At 39.9% G+C, this 25,066-nt stretch overlaps 1 protein-coding gene across 4 annotated transcripts in view; it reads left to right on the forward strand.

Annotated features, from left to right (window-relative positions):
- The window catches only part of gigyf2 (GRB10 interacting GYF protein 2), a 351,366-nt gene that overhangs the window by 252,642 nt on the left and 73,658 nt on the right, over positions 1-25,066 (forward strand). For all 4 annotated transcript variants that reach the window (XM_051923549.1, XM_051923550.1, XM_051923551.1 and 1 more), the window contains exons 15-16: positions 13,162-13,256; positions 13,334-13,450. In XM_051923549.1, the coding sequence (XP_051779509.1) occupies positions 13,162-13,256; positions 13,334-13,450 (212 nt within the window). The remainder of the gene's footprint in view (positions 1-13,161; positions 13,257-13,333; positions 13,451-25,066) is intronic.

Here is a 25,066-nt window from a genome sequence, read left to right on the forward strand (position 1 = left end):
GCATATTTACAGGACAAAAGACGCTGACGGAGAGGTGTCAACGGATTTAAGGTGGGCCGGATTTACGGGATTTCTCGTAGGCTCTGGTAATTCTAGTGTTAAAGGAGCATTAGAAAATAAAGGCAAGAAGCTAAGAGATTATAACCTGTAAGTTAGCTGCAGAATGAATACAGAAATGGAAATGTGTAAACACACCCCTGACGAACCCCAGAATCAACTGGGAAAGTCAGAGGTTCTACTTCCACTCTGTACAGCATTCATAGTACCAGTGTAAAGGCCGGCCATGATATCCAGCAGCTTAGAGGGGATCCCGCAGTGTTTCAGGATGTACCACTTCTCGATCAACTGAGTCAGACGCCTCACGAAAATCAACAAGCTGTAAAGAAACTCTGCCAGTATCCACGTTTATGTTCAATGAGAGCCCTCAGTGCCAGAATGTAATCAGTGGTAGACTTCTTAGGCGTACAACAGAGCAGGTGATCATGGATCCTATTGAGGATGACCCTAGCAAGGACTTTTCCAGGCACCAGGGACTGACCCTAGCAAGGACTTTTCCAGGCACTGAGGACAGTGTTGTCCCTCTGTAGTTGCTACAGTCCAGGTGATCACTCCTCCCTTTCCAGATAGGGGTAACAACTCTAGTTTTTCAGACACTTGGGATGGTGCCTGCCTCCCAAATTGAAGCAAAGATTGCTTGTAATGCCAGGAGGACTGCCTTACCTCCAGCCTGGAGATGTTACCTTCAGACTCCACAGATCCCTACTGCCTTGCATTGGGCAGTTCACAGCTACAAAAACAATACGAACACTGAAGCATTCTGAAACAAACTTTATAAAAGGAAAAAAAACTGAACAGGATGAGAATGAGCCATGCCATTACAAACCGCAATTTGCCCAACTAGGCATTACTAAACAAGTTTTCTGAAAAAAAAAATTATAAATTGGTACAATGGTAGCAATGATTATAAATCTATAAAAGCAGCAAAATGGCTACTCTATGTCATTATTGTCAGAATGACATACATTAAATGCCTGCAAAATTTTGGCTATTAAAGTAATCAGTTTATCATTGCGTGAGTAACTAAGATCTTGCTGCAAAATTTTGGTTATTAATCAGTTTATCACTGCGTGAGCAAGTAAGTTCTTCAAATGAGGTATAGGGGGTTATACTACATGGACTGTCTTCCTCTGTGCGTCTCACCTTTTTGAAAAGTTCCTGCTTTGTTTGAAAGACATGCCATTTAGATTTAGCCTTGTGTATGCAATATCATTACCCTGACTAACATGGACAATGCCATGTATTTTTTGGTGTCAAATCCCACAATGACTCTCCCAAGCCTTGCTGTAATAAGAAATTTTTGGTTCCAAAATAGAAATACAATGGAACCTCAGTTTGCAAGTAACTTGGTTTACGAGTGTTTTGCAAGACGAGCTAAAATTTTTAATAAATTTTGACTTGATAAATGAGCGAGGTCTTGCAGTACGAGTAGTATGTTTACGCTGTGTCTGCTGAGCGTCATGTGATAACAACTGAGCTGATGGTTCTTCTCTCTCTCGCTGCGGGATTGTAGGCAATCGTCTCCTATTCTCCGTCTGAGTCGGCGTGCCTCACTCATATAGTCAACATCCGTACGAGCGTATACTGTTTACTACAGCATTGTGACTGTGTGTGTGTGTGCGTGCGTGCGGATGTGTGTGCTGTGATGTGCGAGTCCCCGTCTTGCACCCCAAAACACGAAGCGGAGTCTCAGTACTTTAGCAACACCAGCTTTATTCAGCATGAAACAGCAACAACGTGGGTATTTATTGTAGCGGGATCTGCCACTCTCCTATGCACAGACACAGCAGTTGGGTGGGGCCATGGCCAAGTAATACTGTGCCCTGCACATTTATAATGTTCCTTGTATCACCCATCGACGGCAGGCGCTTATAGCATGTCCGCAATCTTTTCGGATTTGCTTTTTCGGTGAACTGCTACAGTGCTGGGAAACTGCGATTGCTTTGGGCGCTCTTCCACGTGTCGTTCCGTTGGGTGGAATCCCACAAGAGTTTAGAAACTCACTCACACCAGCCATGATTCTTTTCAAAGGTAAAGTGCAGGTTAATTTGTTTTATGTATTTTTACTTTATATTTTGTATTAATCATCCATATTACTAAACGAGAATGATGAACTGGATATGGACGCAGGGACCTGCCCGTGGACGCAGGAGACATAGTGCGCAGGCGCCACAAAAAGCCCCCCTCCCCAGAGTGAAACGGGAGAGACTACGAACGTGCGCAGGCGTCACACAAAGCCCCCCCGCCCCAGAGCAAAACGGGAGAGACTACGAACCGTCTGACATGCTGCAAGCAGGATAAAGCGAGGTCAGAAATAAAAGACAGAGTAGGAAACAAAGTAAAACGTCATAAAGAGGTTAAAGAACGGGGACAAACACATGGAGAGCAGGTTACAGATGATGAAAACTGGAATGCAACAGCTTCAAAAAAACCTAGGCACGAAACACATGCACAGCGAGGGACAGAATATAAAGGCAGAAACAACGACAGTTAAACATCCACACCACACAGCGGAGGCAGACCCGGAAGGTGCAGGCGCCTACATCGCGCGTCGGAAGGCACGGGAAAGTATGAAAGGCAAAGGCGCCTACACAGCATGGTGAAACCCGACATAATACGGAAGGCGCAGGCGTTGCCGCCATATTGTGAGTGGCACTAATGCGTAGTGAAGGCGCAGGCATCACCGCCATATTGTGCGTGGCACTACTGCTGAGTGAAGTTAGGAATAATGTGCTGCTTGGTGTGCCACACAAACCCCCCCACAGACTACGGAGTCCATAGAGACTATGAACGACATAACCACACAAATAACGAGTCAGCGCTCAACCCCAGAGTAAAACGGGACAGAATACGGAGTCGAGAAAGGTTCACAAATCAAACCCGACATGATATGCCACCCCAGAGTAAAACGGGACAGACTACGGAGTCCAGAAAGGGTCACAAATCAATTGGTGTAGGAAAGCGCAAGATAGTACGCAAACACAATACACAGCATGATCCACGCACCTCTAATGACCCGCAAGCAAAAACACGATATAGTACAGAAACCCCACAAATACGGACTCCAAAACATATTTGAATCACATTACAGTGATACAATATTAACAGTGCAACCACACAAAACACAGGCCCAACACCTGATGGGTAATAAGAATAAACGGACACTCCGTATTAAAGGTTCGCCATCCTCACACGTCAAAACTATACAGCATAAGTGAATCATCACATTACAGTCATACATTATTAACAATTCAACCACAGAAAACGCTACGTATTAACAGTAAGTGCGATCCATTATCCATATTACTGACGCTAAACAAGGAAGAACTAATGGAGTTACGCTCACGGCTCCAAAACAATAGACCAGATACCACTGTTAACGCAACGGGCTATATTATGTTCAAAGAATATTGATGTTAATCACATAAATAACCAAGTCATTGCATTACTTCCTGGAGAAAGCTGCCTCTTTTTCTAAGTACTGACAAAGTTGATCCTGAAGACGAGATTGAACATCTTAATTTCCCCTTAGAATATCTGAACACTACTAACCCAGCCGGATTACCACAACATAATCTTAACCTTAAAATCGGAACAATTGTCATGCTATTAAGAAACCTTAATACTAAACAAGGTTTATGCAACGGTACACGTTTAGTCATCAACACCATGACAGACAATGTTATTGAAGCAAAAATACTTACAGGATCACATACTGACAATACTGTTGTAATTCCTAGAATTGACCTTACAAGTTCTGCCCTTGAATTACCATTTACACTTGGGCAACGCCAATTTCCCATTAAACCTGCATTTGCCATGACAATCAACAAATCCCAAGGACAGACCATGGACAAAGTTGGCATATACCTCTCTGAGCGCGTATTTGGACATGGACAACTTTATGTAGCCTTCTCATGAGTTCGGCGTTCATCTGACATTAAAGTTAAAGTTATAAATACTCCAAACCAAGGAAAACTCATTCAAGGACAACAAACCATCTTTACTACAAATATTGTATATAAAGAGATATTCCAATAAATCTTTGTGATTTACCATACAATACGTTCTTCACTTCCTATATGCATCATCTACACCTTTACACTCTAATGTATCTCATGCATACATCAAACAATTTTGCGTTACCCAACACCAGGGGTTGGCGAGCGAAGCGCCCTAGTTTTTATATGAATAGTTTTGGGTTGTGGAATGAATCATCTGAGTTCCCATTATTTCTTACGGGGAAATTCACTTTGGTATACGAGTGCTTTGGACTGCGAGCACATTTCCGGAATGAATTATGCTCGCAAACCGATGGTTCCACAGTACAGAGTTTTATCTTTGATGCACCCAGAGTTAGCACAACTGACAGTGGCTTTCAACCCTGATGTCAAGCACATCATCTGTAAGAGTTACATTGCTGTTACTTGTTTGAGGACAAAAATTCAATGATCGAATGTGCTCACATTCAAAAGGTAGAGTGCCACTTCTTTTGGTAAAATCAGCAATTAAGTTTCACTTGTTGAGTTTACACTCCGACCTATGAGTTTCAGGCCAAGTGTTTTTGATTGTGTACAGGAGTGGATGGACCATAAAATTACTTTTCAAAAGTGAGAACAGATCGTTTTGAATCCTCACACTGACAGCTGATATACCATTCCTTTCTCATCATCTCAGCTGTGTAATGTCTGTTTTCTCCTGATTTGGCTTCGCAAGTTTCTCTTTTTCAACTGCAAATTACAGTATTCACATGTGACAGTGAATGTACACTAACAGGTGGGGCTCCTGACTTGCTGGCTGGCAGTTGGGGCTGCAGAGAAGAATGCTGATGGGACTGAAAATGGATTGACGCTTGGGGCTGAAGATGGGCTGGCAGGTGGGGTTGCAGGTGAATATACTGGTGGGACTGCAGGCTTACTAGCAGCTATGGCTATAGGCTGGTTGACTGATAAGGTTGCTGATTTATGGCAACTTTATGATTTATGTCTCTTCTAATTACTGTTCATGTACAAAATGGGCAATGAAAGTGCGTTTTTACGACACTGTAGTCGCTCTACTGATCTTGAGCTGATCAGAATTTCTTGGATTACATTACATATGTTGTAAATGCATAATAAGCTTCAACCAATTAAGCTGTGAAAGACACCATATACTTCTAAAATATTTGCAGGATTAGACTGGATAAGATGGGGGACATTTTGTTTTGTTGGTGGAAACAAAGCAAAAATAGGTTTTCCAAAGCTGTAAAAAGAAACAAAAATAAAACTAAACAAAAATATATATATCTGCAGCACTAGCATTCTGACTGAGCACACATTCAGTACAGTTTGGAACATAGCCAAGAGAAACCGGCATTAAAGACAGACTAAGTAAATGTGCAGGTCTCCATGGCATGGAATTGCCATCCCTCTCCTTAGTTTTTTGTAAAATGTCTGATTGCATTTTTGTTGTTATTTTTTCATATTCAGTTGCAACTTGTAATCTTTTATTTGTTGTTTGGCATTTATAGGCAATTTGCCTTGAAGTTTGGTTTAAAAGGAAATGGAAAAATAACCTGCCCATATACCCCGGCCACAGATAACAGAAACTAGTACAATTTTATTTTATTTTTTAAATGTGGAAAAAGCAGGGTACAAAAAATAAACCACTCTTTTCCAATTCAATTTAAATTCAGGTCCAGTTTTTAAGTAGCTGATTTTTGTTTTAAAAATCTAAGTTCTTGAACAGTTTAACAGAATCATTTACTCTTGGTCATTTTATGTCGGCAGGTGTTATTTTTAATGTGGAGATAAAGGAACTTTTCAAACATCAAAAAGAGGTGAAGCATGCATAGTGTGTTCCTTCAACTGACATGAATTTGCTATTAGGTTGTTCATAAAGTGTATATAAAACGTAGCTTTATTTAGTGTTTCAGTATACAAACATATTACTAGAAAATGCTTTTTCCCAATTGACAACCAACATTAATTGAGAAATTGACCATTGCTGTTATACTGCTGTTCTAAAACTACTTCAGTTCTGCAAGTCTTCGCTTAACGGAAATAAAATTCTCAGTTTTCCTATACTATTTTTGTATGTTTTCACATAAGGAGTTTGCAAATTAATATGTGTTAAGCTAGTGAAACTCAAGCAAGCTCTTCTGACAGTTATGAAAATTACCGAAACCTCTCAAAGCTGTCTTAATGAACTGTGAGTAGAAAGGTAAATTTGTTTGGTTCAATTTTTTTTAAATATATTGTCAATAGGAATTACTTTAAAAATCATATTATAAATTAGACTATTACCATATAACAAAACATGACTGATAAGAGTTAACCATTTAAAAAGTAATGAGCATAACCATGAAATAGCTAACAGTCACAGCTTACAATCAACTTTGTAGACAGTAAAAGAGATAGCAGCAATCACCACTTAAAGGAGGACAGTGACTACAGGTAATAAACAATAAAAAGTCACATTATTATAAGCAAACAGTCCAGAAAGAGAAGGGAAGGGCTCAAAGGGAAAGAATAAATTGTTAAGTGAACCCACATATAAATCAAGAAGAGAAACAGCAGCTGGATGCAACAATGAAGTGTTAAGTACCTCTTGAAGAGAAATATTTAGATTCACAATGTCAGATTAAAACTTGTGTAGAAAGAATGACATAAGCTTAATATCTGTGTTTGTTTGATATACCAACAAAAATAAATGTGAATGAGTACTAACTACACATTCCAATTCTGAACATATTGGGTTTTATATATATATATATAATATATATAAATAAAACCTCTTTGGCATGGGAAATTGTCAGGATGGAATTTTGCTCTCCATGACCCTAAAAAATTAAATGAGATTAATTATCATTTCTTATTTTCACTGATTGTGAGTCTGGTTGCAGCAGAACTTGATGCTATAGTGCAGGGGTGTCGAACTCCAGGCCTGGAGGGCCGCTGGGGCTGCAGGTTTTCATTCTAACCCTTTTCCTAATCAATGACCAGTTTTCACTGCTAATGAAGTTTTGTTTCCTTCATTTTAATAGCCCTTTTTTAAGGATTCAGTGCTCTGAATGGATTCCTTTCTTCATTAAATGAAAGCCAAACAGAAGTGAGACGTGAAACAAGCCAACAGATGACCAGCTAAATTGGGGCTTCAAACTCCAACCAATTTCACTCCAACTAATCTCTTAATGAGAAGCCAATTCTTGCTGCTAATTAATCCCGTTATTTAATTCCATGGCTTGTTGCTGCTCTCATTCTGCCACAGCAGACATTTCCAAAACTGTTGATTTTTCTGTTCTTTCTAAGAACACCAATGTCAAAATGTTTGGTGACCTGAGAGATCAACCTTACTGAGACCTTCACCTTTCTTTATTTTCAAATATTGTGTGATGGGCATGTGGTGGCTCATTTTGTGTCTCATTATTGTTTGGCTGCTCGTTAAGGAAAATGAGACAACTAAGGGCCTGTGTCAAGTTAATTAAAATTAGGGCAAAAGAAGTTAATTAGCAGCCAAAACTGGTGACTAATTAAGAAGACGGTTAGAATGAAAACATGCAGCCACTATGGCCCTCCAGGACCGATGCTCTAGTGGGTCCCCAGGTCCGAATATGGGAGCCACTATCCAATTGTTTGGGATTGTGAAACAAAAAACTCCTAACAAGCAAGATATAATATTTTTCTTTTGATTGTTATTGGACTTTTAGATGTACTGTCAGCTGTGCTGCGGTGCTTAAATGTCAGATAAGTATTGGCTTTCTGCTATGTTGAAATACTGTAATGGTAAACACCCTCATACTAAACAGTTTGTCCAGAGCAAGTGGTCAGACTTGTATGTCCTTGAAGGCACTGGTATTGTGTGGCTCCCGAAATATTAACATATCATGGGTCAGGTCACCACTACCACAGACTGTAAATGGAAAGTTCAACTGCAGCATTTTTTCAGGAGTACTACTCATATCCTACTCATAGCTTTGGAAATAAATAAGAGTGTCAGTTTTCCAAATTTACAATATGCTAAAATAAACTGTAGGGATCTGTACACCCTCATTAGCTGAACTCTCATTAGCTAATTTTGCATTGTTTAACACAAAGATCTCTTAACGGCCAAGCATTGGTGCTATTGGAATTCATTACGGACTTCAACATTGATATGCTATGCTTAAAGGAAACTTGGCAAAAACCAAACAAATTTACATCTCTTATGGAAACAACATCATCTGAATACATTTACTTCACAGAGGGTCGCAGCTCAAGACAAGGAGGGGTTATAGTAGATCTGTTGTACGTCAAAAGAATCCCAATTAACGGTTCTTTGTCTTTCGACTGTTTGGCTTTTAAACTAATGACATCTGGTCCTTACATACTTGTTGTTCTCTATCGTCCCTCAAAATGCAATGTGTCTTTCTTTTATAAACTGAATTATTAACTCACTTAAGTTCCCTTTCCCAGACAGTCATTCCTCTTGTTGATTTCAATATCCAAATTGACACTCCTACATGTAAATTGAGAAATTAATTCCTGAACTGTTTTGACTTTGTGTAACATGTTGATTTTCCTACCCAGTCTGGTGGTCATATATTAGACCTGAACTGCACATCTGGCTTATCTGTCATCAATGTTTATAGTAGTGATTTGGGCTTCTCTGACCATAAAGCAGTGCTTTTGACTGACTCATTACCTATCCCTCCTCTTACCTGTAAATGTCAAGTTTCTTTCAGAAACCTTAAAAAATATCTGTCCCTATATCCTTGCTGGATCCATTTCTGATCTCTCTCTGTCTTCTCCTATTGCATCAACACTGAATAGTCTTTGTGACCACTATTAATCTGGCCTTCATGCAACACTAGATAAACCAGCTCCTTTAAAACATAAGGAGGTTTCTTTAAAGTATTTAGCTCCATGGTACTACTCAGAATTACAGTCCATTAAAGCAGCTTGCCAACACTTTGTGGGATTGTCACGTAAGACTGGCCTCACTGTGCACATCCAGGCTTTATCTGAAAGGGCTTAAAGAGATGCACTAATTGCAGCCAAAAGCATGCATTATGGCAGAATAATAAACAGTGAGAGAAGGGAGAATGGGTGGAGAAGAGTGTCAGGAGTGATTTGCAACATATGGATATCAACAAGAGTAAAAGGGAAGTAGTGAGACTAGCTTTGTTATATGGCTTGTAGATGTTGGCACTGACCAGAATAGCAGGAGACAGAGCTGGAGGTAGCAGAGTTAAAGATGCTAAGATACTTCTGGGTTTGACGAGTATGGATAGGGACCATAAATGAGTACATTAGAGGGTCAGCTCAGGTTGGACAGTTGGGAGACAAAGTCAGAGAGGCGAGATTGCATTGGTTTGGACCTGTGCAGAGGAGAGATGCGGAGTATATTAGGAGGAGGATGCTAAGGATAGAGCTGCCAGACAAGATAAAAAGAGGAATGCCTAAGAGAAGGTTTATGGATGTGGTGAGAGAGGACATGTAGGTGATGGGTGTAACAGATCAAGATGCAGAGGACAGAATGATATGGAAGAAGATGATTCTCTGTGGTGACCCCTAAAGGGAGCAGACGAAAGAAGAAGAAGCTTAGAAAGTGGCATTGAAAACCCCAGGGTTTTGTTCTTTGTAGTTAACTCTTTTAGGGCTAATTTTTTTTTTGTTTCTTTTCTCCCAGGGCTGAATATTTTTCCAAAAACTAACATTTTTTAAAAAAGAACACAAAGCAATTGTTTAACATATCAAATCAACAAAAAATATTTACTTTTGACAAATGTTACTGTCTTGCATGTTGTATGAGCCTGAATTCTCTATGTGTTGTTTTGATGCCTATTTTTCAATTGTCTGTTGCTGCATTTTCTAACATATATTGTTAGTGTGTACTGTAGAGAGACAAGTCACCCATTTGCCATCGTGCCATGCCACTGCCACCAAGTTTTCTGCCTGCATGAAAACCGTATTGTCACCTCTTTTCATCTTCTGAAACTTTATGAACTTTATGTATGGCATTATAGCCTGGCTCACCCCATGGGATTTGCTTCTGTTTATTACAGAAGTGAATAAAACTTTGCAGCAGCACGTACCTAAGCCACCAGGGGACAAAACACGTTTGGACCAATGCTCCCTGAAGTTATCTCACCAGTTCTGTCCCATCTCTATTTGTAATGCCACAGCGCGCTTCATCTCGTCTTTCGTTGTGGGTTTCCACTTTGAATAACGAGAATGCGATGCAAACGCAGCCCGCGATTCAAAAAAAATCTCTGCCTACCTGTTTGTCTCGTCTGACAGTAGCTGAAAAGCAGCATCAGGAGAGAGCAGCCTGAAGTACAGCAGCTGGTGATCTGTCGTGTCCAAAAGCAAGCCATGCCGTCTTGTAAACTCCGGTAGCCATATCGGCTCTCAACGGATCAATGTATGTGTATTTATCCCATGCGAACCTTGCCGTAGATGCATCGGCTGCGCGAAGGCACTCAACTGGCAGCAGATCCGCTCGCGCGGCATCAGCTGGTGTCTGATCAGCTGATGCCTGCTTCTAACTCTCTTGCTCGATCTCCTGATCACTGCCAATAAAGTCCGATTCTGAAAAATCAAGAGTCCGACTCCGCGGTAATGCGCAAAACAACGTCTGCCAAGTGTTTTCTTTTCTGCACTTGCTTCGCTGCCTTTTCACATGTCGGTGCCATCTTGCCATTGTTTACATTTCGCAACTCACGCACACGCAATGTTTATTTGCCGAGTCAACGAGTCTAGCATTCCTCCAAGCACAGAGGGAATGCCTGTGACGTGACAGTGAGATTTGTCGCCATTAACAGCTGATTGTCGCCCTTTATCCCTGGATGTCGACTTTTGTCGACATTCGCCTTCAACCCCTCCTGTCGACAAAAGTCGACATCCGCCCTAAAAGAGCTACTAAACTACTTTAACCTGGCCCAATTCCCTTCTCTACTGAAGTTTGTGTAAAACTCCTCCACTTTTTCTGTAATAAAAAATATAAATGGAAATATTTAAATATTTCCCTGTTTTAACACTCTAATCCCTGAAACCTATGAAAAAACTGGTAATCCCGGCCTACCTTAAATCCCTTTGCACCTCTCCATCAGCGTCTTTTGTTTTGTAAATGTGTTGATCAGAACAATCAGAAATTGCTTCAGTAACCCCAATGTTAAAGTCTGGTTTTGATGCTGACAGTCTTAACAATTTTCAGCCTATTTCTCACTTACATATTCTGTCAAAAGTTCTTGAGCATGTTGTAGCCCCCCCAATTCACCAATTACTTTACTTCTAATAAATTAAAGGAACCCTTTCCGTCTGGTTTCAGAGTGCAGCCAATGATTTGCTTATGACAGCAGACTCTGGATAAACTAGGATATTAATTCTTTTGGACCTCAGCCCAGCATTTGATGCTGTCAGACATGACATTCTACTGTACAGAATGGAGAACATCTCTGGCCTTGTCCTCCAGTGGTTTAGGTCTTATTTGACTGATAGACAAGTGTTTGTTGGTCTTGGCAACAGCAAATCCAGCTTAGCACCAGTCACACAAGGAGTTTCACACTGCTCTGTCCTCGGTCCTCTGCTCTTCTGTATCTATATCATTCCCCTTGGTCATATTATTCATAGCTTTGGACTTGTTAACATAATTATACAGGTGATACTCAACTCTATTTCATTGTTAAAAGTGAAACTTTATCAGAGCTTTCTCAGCTAACAACTTACCTCAGTGAAATTAAAACCTGAATGGACCATAACTCTTTAAAATTAAATTGAAACAAAACTAAACTCCTGCAAATCTCATCAGACAACCTTGAAATGCAAGGAATCTTGCTGTCATTTTTGATTCCTCCCTTTCATATTCCACCCACATAAACCTCATTAAGACACTTACTTCCACCTTTGTAACATATTTTGTCTTTACTCATTCCTCTTCTTTTCTAAAGCGGAGGAACTGGTCCCTGCTTTTTATCACATCTCAGATCGATTATTGTTACTCCTTACCGGCAGGTGCTACTTCTAATCTTATATTATAGCTCTGGTTGATTCAAAACTCTGCTACAAGTGTCCTTACATGAACCAGCAACAGTGAGCACATAACAACCATCCTGCTTTGCCTTCAGTGGCTCCCAGTGTCTTACAGGATCAAATATAAAATCCTATTAATAATCTACCTACAAAGCTTTAAATGGCCTTGCACCAGATTACATCAGTGAACTTCTTAATCACAATGCGCCCATTCACCCACTATGGTTCTCAGATTCTGGCAATCTTGTTGTGCCCCACACTAACCTGCACTCTATGGGTGACGAGGTCTTTAGCTTTATAGTACCCAGACTTTGGAATGACCTCCCAAAATGTATTAGATCAGCTGAATAATTTTTTTCTTTTAAAAACAAGTTAGAACTCATTTGTTCAGGAAGGCTTTTAATTTAACCTAATATTCTGCCCCTATCTGTCCAGATGCTCAGAATAATTTGTGTGTGTTATATCACAAATTACTTTATTTGCTCAGGCTTTCCTTTTGGTATTGAATTTACTATTTTACTCTAGTTTATTGTCTTTTATTTTATTTAATGCTTTGTATATCCTGTGTTTATCTTTTTTAGTGTTCCATGCAAAAAAATATTTGTATCCAATGTTACATATACCCTGGTGTTCTCTGCAATATTTTGCCTTGAGCATGGGAAAGGTGCTATATAAATAAGATGTATTATTATTAATTGATATATATTACAACTAACATAACATTCTCCAATCTGCTTAATTTAATTCAGAGTCACAGGGGCCACAGCCTATTTTGGCAGCATTGGGTAGGCACAAAGATTAACGTTTGGACATGGCACGAAGTATATTTCAGGGCCAAGTCACCCTGACATGTGTATCACTCGAGATTTATGAGAAAGCTAGAATAGTTTGAGTATAAGCAATATAGAGAGAGACCTATTAAAAACAGACAACAGCCGAGAAATTAGATTGAATTTCAGGACACTGAATTTATAAGGCAGTGGTGCTTACTAGTGTGGCACCTTTCTGCCCAATATGTTACAACTAACTTGGATGGATGTATTTTAACTGTTTTTTGATGCTTCCATGTGTGTACCTTGTTAACTGGAAATTACTGAGTGGTTTTAATCTGCAGGGTGATCTAGACCAGGAACGGTTGAAGAGGCAACAGGAATTAACTGCCCTTAACCTCTATCAGTTACAGCAGCTTCAGTATCAGTACCTGTTGCGGTAAATATTTATCTTTTATTGTTGAAAGCATTTTTTCCACCCTGTTCTTTTTTACTAAAATGTTTTACTCTTCTTAGGCAACAGTATGCCCAGGCCTTGGCACAGCAGCAGCAGAAAGCTGCTTTGAACAATCCACAGCCATCACAACAGCAACTTAGCCTACTTTTGCAGCAGTACCAAGCCCTGAAATTAAGGTATTTTACTAAAGGCTGTGATCCTAATATTGATCAGCTTGTCTCTCCACTTTAACTGATTCTCACTTTTCCTTTCTCATATAATATATACAATACCTCTCATAAGTATTAGGATAGTGAAGTCAGTTTCTTCTTTCCTATTTATTTAAGTGTGAGAAAAAATGCATATGAGAGGTTTGTGTTTGCGTGTGTATGTACACTACTGGTCAAAAGTTTCAGAACACCTAAGTGTGTTCAGTTTTTATGGAAATGCTTACTGTTTTAATGTCAATGTTTCATGAAATCAATGCATAGAAATAAACAATGGCAAATAAAAAATAAGTCGAGGAATCATTAAGTGTACAACATTTTATTCAGTTTTTGGATTCATCAAAGTAGCCACCTTTTGCTTATATAATGGCCAAAATGGGGTAACCCTTTTGATTCAGAATGCTAGTCTCTCTGTGCAAGTCACCAACTCTGCATCTAGCAAAAGAACCCCAGACCACCATACTTCCTCCTCCATTTTTGACAGTTTGTGTCGCACACTGAGGAACCAACCTTTCACCAACTTGACAGCATACAAACACGCAACATGATGAACTGAAGATTTCAAATTTTGATTCTCAGTCCATAAGACTTTCTTCTAGTCTGCAGTAGTCTATAACCAGTATTTCAAGGCCTTATTTCATCCTTTAAGAAATGGCTTTCTTACTGCCGTTTGCTCTGTCAAACCTGCAGCTCAAAGTCTCCTCTTCATACTAGAAACTGACTTACTTTTATTAACCTCTGTAAAACTTGCTGTGCTTAATGCTGTTGTGCTGTGAGCCACCTATCACTCAAGCTGGTGACCCTCAGAAACTTGTTTTCAGATTTTGTTATGAGTTTGGGTCTGCCAGATCTCTTCTTATCAGAGTTTCTTTCACATTCCAATTGCCTTTGGATTGTGTAGAACACCATACTCAGTGACATGTTTTGTTTTTTTTTTTGTTTTTTTGCAGTTTCTCTAAATGAAAGGCCTACACTTCTAAGGGTCTCATTTTAATTTGTTAATTGCCATTTTCTTGCCATTATTACTGGGATATTGTCCAAGTAATACTCGGAGGGTGTAGTAACACAGTTTGTTCCAGCTCTGCTTTAAGACAGAGGGTTTTTAAGTAATCAACAGAAGTTGGGACACCTATGCGAATAGTTTGCTTCAACTTGTCACGCGCAGAGGGACAAATCAGGAAAATAGTTTAGTTATAATAACTCTTTAATCTCTCAACACAACAACACAGTGTCCAATACTGATCCCAGAACATCCATATGCCCCCCCAAGAAGAGGTGGTATTAGCTTATGTATTACTCATCTGATTGGTCAGCAGACACATCAGTATCTCCACATCTCCCTTCTTTCTCAAAACAAATAACCCTAAAACATCTATATATATATAATTCACTAAGCCAGAAGACAAGTAGCCAACCATGGAAAGCGCGTGGATTCACTAAGCCGCCGACAAGTAAGACACCCATGGCACACGCAGGAAGGAGCCACACCCACCAACTCTAAAGACCATTGGATGCGACGACAACTCGCAGAGCCACGCCCACCAACTCGGACGCGACGACACAGAGAAAACGACGTCATTTATATTAGTCTGTCGTAGAGGCCACAAGCACCTCCGAGCCACGTTGACTGTTCATAGAGGCATGTTTCTCGCGGAGGTGAATCGCCATCTGCAGCGTGTAAAACGGTTTGCGAGGGGTATCCCATGAGATCCTTAAAACAGTCCTTTACAACTAAGGTTAAAACACAATGAAGTAAGCAGTCTTTAAAAACCAATACGCCCTGTGCCTCTGTTTCATTAGCGTCGGCTGTCCTCCAATTGTAAGTCACGGACAATTGCATGTTTCCCTCTCAAAACACAATGAAGGAAGCTGTCTTTAAAAATCAATAAGCCCTGTGCCTCTGTTTCATTAGCGTCTCACCTGCTTCATCCAATGGTCTTAAAGTTGGTGGCCGGGGCTCCATGAGCTGCTCTTGCGAGCGGGCACATGACCAGGGGGTGTGTAAGCTTAGAGAACGAGGTGGGAGGACCAGGTCAGAAGAAGCATGTTTGTCGCAGAACTGAATCGCTGAATGACTGTGCGACGACGGTCGGCTGGCAAAAACTGGCCGACAAAAGTGTGTGCATTATACTTACTGAAAGGAGCGTTACGGATTTTGCAAATGTTCATTTTTTTCCCTCCTTTTAGACAACTGTGTCTTTCCGGAAGTGTTCAGCAATCAATATATTATTTTTGCGGCGTTTGCCTGCAGGACCACGTGCAGCGAGCGAGAGAGACAGCGAGAGCGTGTGACACACACACACACATACAGGCACGCGCGCACGCAGGAGAGAGAGCGCGCTGGACACATAGGAATAATAATACTTCGTTACATTGATATACCGATACTGATTCTCAGTATTCAAAGCGCTATCCACACAGGAAGGAACTGGGAAGCAAACACACAATCTTCCAGAGTCTCCTTACTGCAAACCAACAACACTACTACAGCCCCACAAGGCAGTTAAAAAATACACCGGGCTTGAATTTGTTTTCACTTCTGTGCATAGCATAGCATAGCATGTTACTTTTCTTGGTGGCTTATTATATTACGGATGTTTCACATGTACATTGTTTCCCCTGTGCTTAAAAGACATTAAAAAAGTGTTTCTCAACTACGCCATGGTCTTAATGTTGGTGGGCGGGTCTCCGTGACTTGCTCTTGCAAGCGGACACATGACCAGGGGGGTGTGTAAGCTTAGAGAACGAAGGTGGACGGGGGAGGACCAGGTAAGAAGAGGCATGTTTGTCTTGGAACTGAATCGCTGAATGAAATTAAACTCGTGTGCGTTGTACTTACTGAAAGCACCGTTACGGATTTTGCAAATGTTCATTTTTTTCTCTCCTTTTAGACAACTGTGTCTTTCCGGAAGTGTTCAGCTATCAATATATTATTTTTGCGCCGTTTGCCTACAGGACCACGTGCAGCAAGAGCGTGTGACACACACACACACAGACGCACGCGCTGGACACATAGGAATAATAATACTTTGTTACATTGATATAGCGGTGTTCTCAGTATTCAAAGCACTATCCACACAAGAAGGAACCGGGAAGCGAACACACAATCTTCCAGAGTCTCCTTACCGCAAAGCAGCAACACTACTACAGCCCCACAAGGCAGTTAAAAAATACACTGGGCTCGAATTTGTTTTCACTTTTGTAGATAGCATTGTTGCAATTTTACTTTTCTTGGTGGCTTATTACATTACGGATGTTTCACATGTTCATTGTTTCCCCTGTGCTTAAAAGACATTAAAAAAGTGTTTCTCAACTGTGACTACAAGTACTGACAACTGTGTCGTTCAGGAAGTGGTCACCCATCGATACATAATTATACGCCGCGGGTTGGCTAGTTATTAATAAAACAAGAACTTTTTGTAAACATTTCCCACAACAGGTAACATTTAACTTGAATTATCATTCACACAGTAACACCAGTAGTAGTTATGCTACACTTGCTGTTGCTGCTCTACATAAATAAGTGTCCATTCTTCTTGGGTATCACCATAGCGTTTTGTTGCTTTTACTACTCTTCCACACCTTGTTGTAAGTATGGGTGCTGTATTTGAGGTAGGAATTACAGGACCAGCAGAAGTTGGATTCTGAATTGTCTTTTATTGGAGGTGTAGTTGAAACTTTTTTCCTTCTTGAGAATGACTACTCTCAGCAAAACTTGTTTGCCTGGGAACTGACTACAGGTGTTTATGATTCCTATGTAAGACAGAGCCATTTTCAGTATGCACTAAACATGACCAAGGCTCTGGTGTTTTGTTCACTACCACAACTGGGGTTTTCCAGCTCTTCTTGGTGTCAAGCTTTAAGAGAACTTTATCTCCATGTCAAAGATCTGGTAGGTCTTGGGTAGAGTGTCTTCGATCATAGAAGAACTTGTATGTTTCTTTTGCTGCCTTATCGTTCCTCCTCACCTTGTTGTGATCAATAGCTTAGGGCTGGACTTTGTGCTCCAACATGGGCAGGTTAGTTTTGATTTGTCGACCTATCATCAGCTGGGCTGGACTATTTCTCATAGAGGCATGAAATGTTGCTCAATAGCACATAAGTGCTAACACTGGATTGGGCTAATGGAGAATAGGTTTTGCAGTCTGGACTGCTCTCTCTACAGCTCCATTTGACTGAGGATAATGCGGGATGTTATAGATTGAGTAAGTAAAGCTGGAAAAAATATTGGTTTGTGTGTTTTCATTTAAGGCTGTAAAGCAAAAAAAAAATGGGAATATTTCGAAGGGGGTGATTCTTTTCTATACCCACTGTTTGTGTGTGTGTATATACAGTGTATCCGGAAAGTATTCACAACGCATCACTTTTTCCACATTTTGTTATGTTACAGCCTTATTCCAAAATGGATTAAATTCATTTTTTTCCTCAGAATTCTACACACAACACCCCATAATGACAACGTGAAAAAAGTTTACTTGAGATTTTTGTAAATTTATTAAAAATAAAAAAAAATTGAGAAAGCACATGTACATAAGTATTCACAGCCTTTGCCATGAAGCACAAAATTGAGCTCAGGTGCATCCTGTTTCCCCTGATCATCCTTGAGATGTTTCTGCAGCTTAATTGGAGTCCACCTGTGGTAAATTCAGTTGATTGGACATGATTTGGAAAGGCACACACCTGTCTATATAAGGTCCCACAGTTGACAGTTCATGTCAGAGCACAAACCAAGCATGAAGTCAAAGGAATTGTCTGTAGACCTCTGAGACAGGATTGTCTCGAGGCATAAATCTGGGGAAGGTTACAGAAAAATTTCTGTTGCTTTGAAGGTCCCAATGAGCACAGTGGCCTCCATCATCCATAAGTGAAAGAAGTTCGAAACCACCAGGACACCTCCTAGAGCTGGCCGGCCATCTAAACTGAGCGATCGGGGGAGAAGGGCCTTAGTCAGGGAGGTGACCAAGAACCCGATGGTCACTCTGTCAGAGCTCCACTGTGGAGAGAGGAGAACCTTCCAGAAGGACAGCCATCTCTGCAGCAATCAGGCCTGTATGGTAGAGTGGCCAGACGGAAGCCACTCCTTAGTAAAAGGCACATGGCAGCCTGCCTGGAGTTTGCCAAAAGGCACCTGAAGGACTCTCAGACCATGAGAAAGAAAATTCTCTGGTCTGATGAGACAAAGATTGAACTCTTTGGTGTGAATGCCAGGCATCACGTTTGGAGGAAACTAGGCCAATACCATCCCTACAGTGAAGCATGGTGATGGCAGCATCATGCTGTGGGGATGTTTTTCAGCGGCAGAGACTGGGAGACTAGTCAAGATAAAGGGAAAGATGACTGCAGCAATGTTCAGAGACATCTTGGATGAAAACCTGCTCCAGAGCGCTCTTGACCTCAGACTGGGGCGACGGTTCATCTTTCAGCAGGACAATGACCCTAAGCAAACAGCCAAGATATCAAAGGAGTGGCTTCAGAACAACTCTGTGAATGTCCTTGAGTGGCCCAGCCAGAGCCCAGACTTGAATCCGATTGAACATCTCTGGAGAGATCTTAAAATGGCTGTGCACCGACGCTTCCCATCCAACCTGATGGAGCTTGAGAGGTGCTGCAAAGAGGAATGGGCGAAAATGGCCAAGGATAGGTGTGCCACGCTTGTGGCATCATATTCAAAAAGACTTCAGGCTGTAATTGCTGCCAAAGGGGCATCGACAAAGTATTGAGCAAAGGCTGTGAATACTTATGTACATGTGATTTATCAGTTTTTTTATTTTTAATAAATTTGCAAAAACCTCAAGTAAACTTTTTTCATGTTGTCATTATGGGGTGTTGTGTATAGAATTCTGAGGGAAAAAAATGAATGTAATCCATTTTGGAATAAGGCTGTAACATAACAAAATGTGGAAAAAGTGATGCGCTGTGAATACTTTCCGGATGCACTGTGTGTGTGTGTGTGTGTGTGTGTGTGTATATATATATATATATATATATATATATATATATATATATATATATATATAATATAAATTTGTTGATTGAAAGTCCTCTGTGTTAGAGAGAAGATGACCAGCACTGTTCATAACAACGCTCAGTTTCGTTCCCTCATCACTATTAACTCCACGGGGTCCAGAGTGTATCCTTTAACGGAGCACTTACCTTTTAATTAGCTTGTTGATTTGGTGGGTCTCTCTTGAAGTGTTGTTACCAGCCCAGCACACCACAGTTGAAGAAAATCGCACTGGCAGTTAGAGTTATAGAAGATGTAAAGGATGTCACTTCCTGCATTAAAGGAATGCAGTCTGTTAAGGAAAACGAGCCTGTTGTGCCCTTTCTTATATAGTTTTTCTCTGTTCCAAGACCAGTGCCACCTGTCATTAAAGTGGATCCTCCCAGGTACTTGTAGGAGTGGACCACCTGTACGTCTACTCTTGCATAGTGACCGCACGTAGATGTTCTTTGGTGCGGTGAAAGTCAATAACTAGTTCCTTGGTTTTGATTATGTTAAGATGCAGACAATTCTCTTTAAAACAAGAACCAAATTTTTCCACCTGACTCCTATACTATACATCCCCCATAAGTACAGAAACATCTGAGAGTTTCTCCATATGATATGACCTGGTATTATATTTATATTATAGTCTGAGGTGTATAGAGATAAAGATAAAAGGAGATAGGACTGTTCCTTGTAGTGTTCCAGTGTTGCTCATATCCTTATCAGAAGTACAGTCCTTAAGTCTCACAAACTGAAGTCTCCCCAATTGGTAGTCCATTATCCAGGACACCTTAGGCTCATCCACCTGCATATCTTTGAGTTTCCCCTTTAACAAGGATGGCTGAGTTGATTTGAAGGTGCTGGTGAATCAAAAAACATAATTCTCACAGTGCTCCTAGATTTGTTCAGGTGAGAATAAGCCTTGTTGAGCAGATAGACAATTGCATCCTCCAATCTTTGTCCGATAGGCAAACTGCAGTGGGACCCGGTAGTCCACAATAGCACTCATATAGTCCAGGACCAGTTTCTCTGTAGTCATTAGGTGAAACCGGAACAATGCAGGATGTTTTCCACGGCAATGGCACTTTCTGAAGCCTTGGGGACAGGCTGAAAATGTGACAAAGGACACCACAAATTTGGTCAGCACAGGCCTTAAGAACTCGAGGACTGACTCCATCTGGTCCCACAGCCTTTCCTTTGTGTAGCTTCCTCAGTTTTTTCCTTATTTGGTCTTCAGTTATGGACAGTCCAAACTAATGGTCAAAGGTAGACTTGTTGCTAGCCGTTCCATTTGATGTGGTGGGAGTTTTTAATGTAGTAGGGATGTTGTGGGGATACTGGTCATTTGAAGAAGGTGGCAGTGGTAGGGAAAATTACTAAAAACTGGTTCAGTGGTTTAGCTTTGTCCACATCCTCTTCTAGCACCTAAGCCCTGGATTGTTTCAGTCCAGTAATTATACCCAGTCCAATCCAAACATCATTCATGTTATTCTGAGTGAGTTTGTTTCTATTTTTGACCTGTAAGCCTCCTTTCCTTCACTAAGCTTTTTCTGTAGCACACTCTGTACATCCTTCAGAGCTTTAGCACTCCATGTACTGTTGAAATCATCAGTTGTTATCAGTGAATAAAAATCTGCTATCATCTTACCCTTATACGGCCAGTGTTTGCATATGATGCAGAAACCTGATCCCCTGTATGCCAACTTTCTCAACCAAAAATGGTCACAGCATTCAAGAAAAATCGAGAAGCAAGAGGACTTTCCTTAGAAGCCAGACCTTGTCACTGAAATAAAGATGAAAATGTTGAGATAGATAGGGTGGCCAATTAAGAAACATTGGCTTGATGATATGGAAGCAGATCTGCAGAAACTTGGCATAACCAGGTGACAGGGAAAGACCCAGGACTGTATTAAATGATTCTCTGTAATAAAAGGTAGTTAGTCCAGACCCATGTTCTTGAGCGTACACAGAATATACAGTATGTTTCTGTACACTTCAGAAGTCATTGTAATTCCATAGTCATTTGGCTTGTTTGCTCTGAAAAAATATCAATCGGTTAGACATAGAGGAAGCAATGTGTGGTCAAACTTTGACATTACTTCTACCATGCTTCACAGAGGCACTGATCTGTTTTCAGTTGTATACATTTTGTTCCTCTCTCCATGCTTTTATCTTGCCATCACCTGGACTAGGGTTTTTGCCTTGTTTTAACGAAAAATTATAGACATGAAGAAAAAAAAATCATTAACTTCAACTTTGATGCTGCTTATTATTGTTCGTTGTAAGCCTACTGATTGCAAGGCAAACCTCAAAATGAGTGTTTAAAGGCTTAATTCAACATTATCTGATCACAGTTAATACCATTGGGAATGAATTGCAATAAAAGCTAAAACAAAATAACATCTGGAAACCTATTAGCCCTTTTCACACATTTTTTTTTCTGGAAGGTGTTGTCAATGGATGCACTCTCTTTCGGTTATCCTAAACAGTGTCAGAATCGTAAGTTAAAAGCTTGAAGGGGTGGGGTTTGATTTGTCTTCAATTTTGTTTTATTATAAATTGACCTATTTGTATGGAATGATTACAGTAAAAAAAAAAAAAAAAAGCTTCTGTAGTGTCCCGCTGTGATCATATTTTAAACAAAAACATCCTTGCCTGAGTTTCAACAGCTTTCCCACTGATACAACATATTGTCCAAAATAGATCCAAGCAACCAAAAATGTAAGGGACAAATTTTTTTTACATGCCATGACTGATGAGTATTTGAAGTATATGTGTTCCTTTTAAGCTTGACACTCAGACTTTTCAACTAGAACAAAATTGGTGTTGCATCGACATGGGAATCTGCTTTTGAATGACCAAATGTCTCAGAGACAGAATCTGCACTCATGGCAAACACTACAGCAGTAACACCTTTAACACTGAAAAAATCAATTATTGGAATTCAAAGTAGAGAAGTGGAATAAACCCGATTCATTGTTGACTAAGTAACTGGACACAGATTGCACCCATCTATGTGTCACTTCTGAATTTTGTGAAAAGGGCTAATAGACTATATGGACACTATCCTCTGGATCCCACATCAGCCAGCTGCTGTACTTCTGGTGCTGATATCAAAATGGACTAGCTATGGTGTTTTTCACTCAGTCTCTTCAAGATGTGCCCAGACTTACAGTAAATGAGGCAAGTCGCATTATTCAAATATTGTCCCAGTCATCAGGAGCTAAAAAAGAGAAGGTCTTCTAACTATATGTTTCAAGCTACATCTTCAATTATGAAGGAAAGATCCAGACATATTAAAAAACTTGTGTCTACTGTGAACTTACATGGGACAAATATGTGATTATATTAGGCTTCTTTAAAAAATAAAAATAGAATTACAATAATTAGTAATTAAACTTTATTCAGGGATGGGTGAATATGTATGTAAGCGTAATACTGCAACGGCGCTGGACAAGTTAAATCGGCCAGCGATGAGTCACCAAAATAATGAGCTGGCATTATATCATCAATAGCAGGATCACCAATAAAAGTGACAGCTCTGCCCAGTAGCACATACTTTTTCACAACTAGTGCTGCAAAAAAGCAAGCAACCATTTTAAGGTCAGCTAGCCACCTGAAAGAGACATGTAAAGAGCAGAGAATCCATCCATTTTGGTGCACGGATCCGATGCTGCAATATATAACATGAGTCTGCTGGACATCTTACCTTGTTAAAAAGTGAGTGTCTCTGTTTGAGCCAGCAAAATGGTGAATGCTAGACCGCTGCCTCGTTATAATTGTCTCAGTTTCTTTTCTCAGCTGGAAGATCTGAGAGACATGTTTATACCAAGTGCTAGGTCGACAACTGCTGGATCCAGAGCCAAAGGGTAGTTGTGGTCCTCAAGGATTTTATCATTCTCCATCGGTAGTTTCATCCTCTCCCAAAACCCTGGTCTTGAAAGTGGAACGGAGAAATTGTTCCACTCAACCATCATAGTAACTACTCCCTTCTTCAATAGTCACTGCCCTCTCCTCAGCCCCAGGCTCTCGAAAATCCTTTTTTTTTTTTTTTAATGACAGCTACAAGATTCAGAGACTACCCATAAAGCTCTCTCTCCGAATAACAATGATCCATTTAGATTGTGGTTACGCATCAGAGAAAAATGTAGGAAAACTAAATACCTTGCTGTACTTACTGAAAGCTCGACATTAAGGTACACAACAATGTTCTGCTGTAGAGCTATCTTTGCGCTAAAACTTAAACTTCTTTTTTGAAATATTCTTGCCACTAAACAAAAATCACAACTGCAGTATGGACAATAGAAGTGACTGAGATTTACTGGAAGAATATCAGCAACACCATGTGCATATAGCCTATTGCCTTAATAGGTTTCCTTGAAACTTAAGAATGTTACTTATGCATACCCTGTAGTAAAAGGTGACATTCTGTTCTCTTTGGTTATTGTAATTCTTATTGCTTAATTCTGAAATTCTTCTGTATGCCCTAACCTTTTTTTATAATGTAAAAGGCACAAAAACAAATAAAACTTTGTTGAACTGTACAGTAAAAGCAGCATCTCTGATGATGCATGATTCTATTGACTGTTTCTCCACATGCCTTAGTAAAACTAATAAGATACCTACCATCACTTAGAATAACAGAAATTGCTTGCTAATTGAGGTTAAATTGACTGTGTTGCACAGAAATTGTGAATCTCATGAAGCAGCAGGTTATTGAAATCCCTGAAGCATTTATTAACACAACCTGCTTCTAGTAATATGTGGTAATGTATTTCACAGGCACAGGTAGGATTTATGGTCTTCTCCATTCAGGTGCAATCTTTGCTGTACAGCATGCAAAATTTAGTTTTATGTTAACTGTTACATACTTTGAGTTAAAGCTATAATTGTCTTGTTCAAATGCTTCAAATTCAGGTATAATAGGAATCTTCATACTAGACATAGCACTTCTAAAAATTGAGAAAGTTGCAGCAGAGCTAAAAACGTAGAGCTGATGATACAGAATTATAACTCTAGTATACATTCCTTTCCTAAATCCCTCTAAGTTGTCTTAATGGGAGGACTTTTTTGTAATACTAATTTCATACCAAACAGCATGTAAATGTAAAACATGAACATTAAGAAATGCTCAACCATAAAGAAATAAAAAAATTTGTACTTGGTTTAAATATAGTCATTTCTGTCTGCGCACTCCTGTAATGTTCTCAATTTGATTTGCAGAATTGTCATTGCTTTCAGGGTTTAATAATCTGAGTTTGAGCAAAAGTTTATAACCTTGGTTTAATGTAGTTTGATTATACCTTAAACAAAGTTTAAATATGAACTACTGCCATTGTTCAGTTTTATTTTGCTGTTTTCTGTGTTATGAATTCCATGAGCATTTCACCCCCATTTGTAGCTTATAGTATCTGAACTGGAACCATAGCTGACCACCAGTCTTATACAACAGTATAGGTTTTCACACTAAAACATAGGTTCATTGGGTTAATTTAGTTGCATGTACAGGGTTCAGTGAATTTCTTTCTTGCATGAATTAATCAATACAAGCAGCAATATATGAATACTGATTCATGGTGGCAACAAATAGGTAATTT

This window comes from Erpetoichthys calabaricus, chromosome 2, assembly GCF_900747795.2.
Source record: "Erpetoichthys calabaricus chromosome 2, fErpCal1.3, whole genome shotgun sequence".
NCBI classification, from domain to species: Eukaryota; Metazoa; Chordata; class Cladistia; order Polypteriformes; family Polypteridae; genus Erpetoichthys; species Erpetoichthys calabaricus.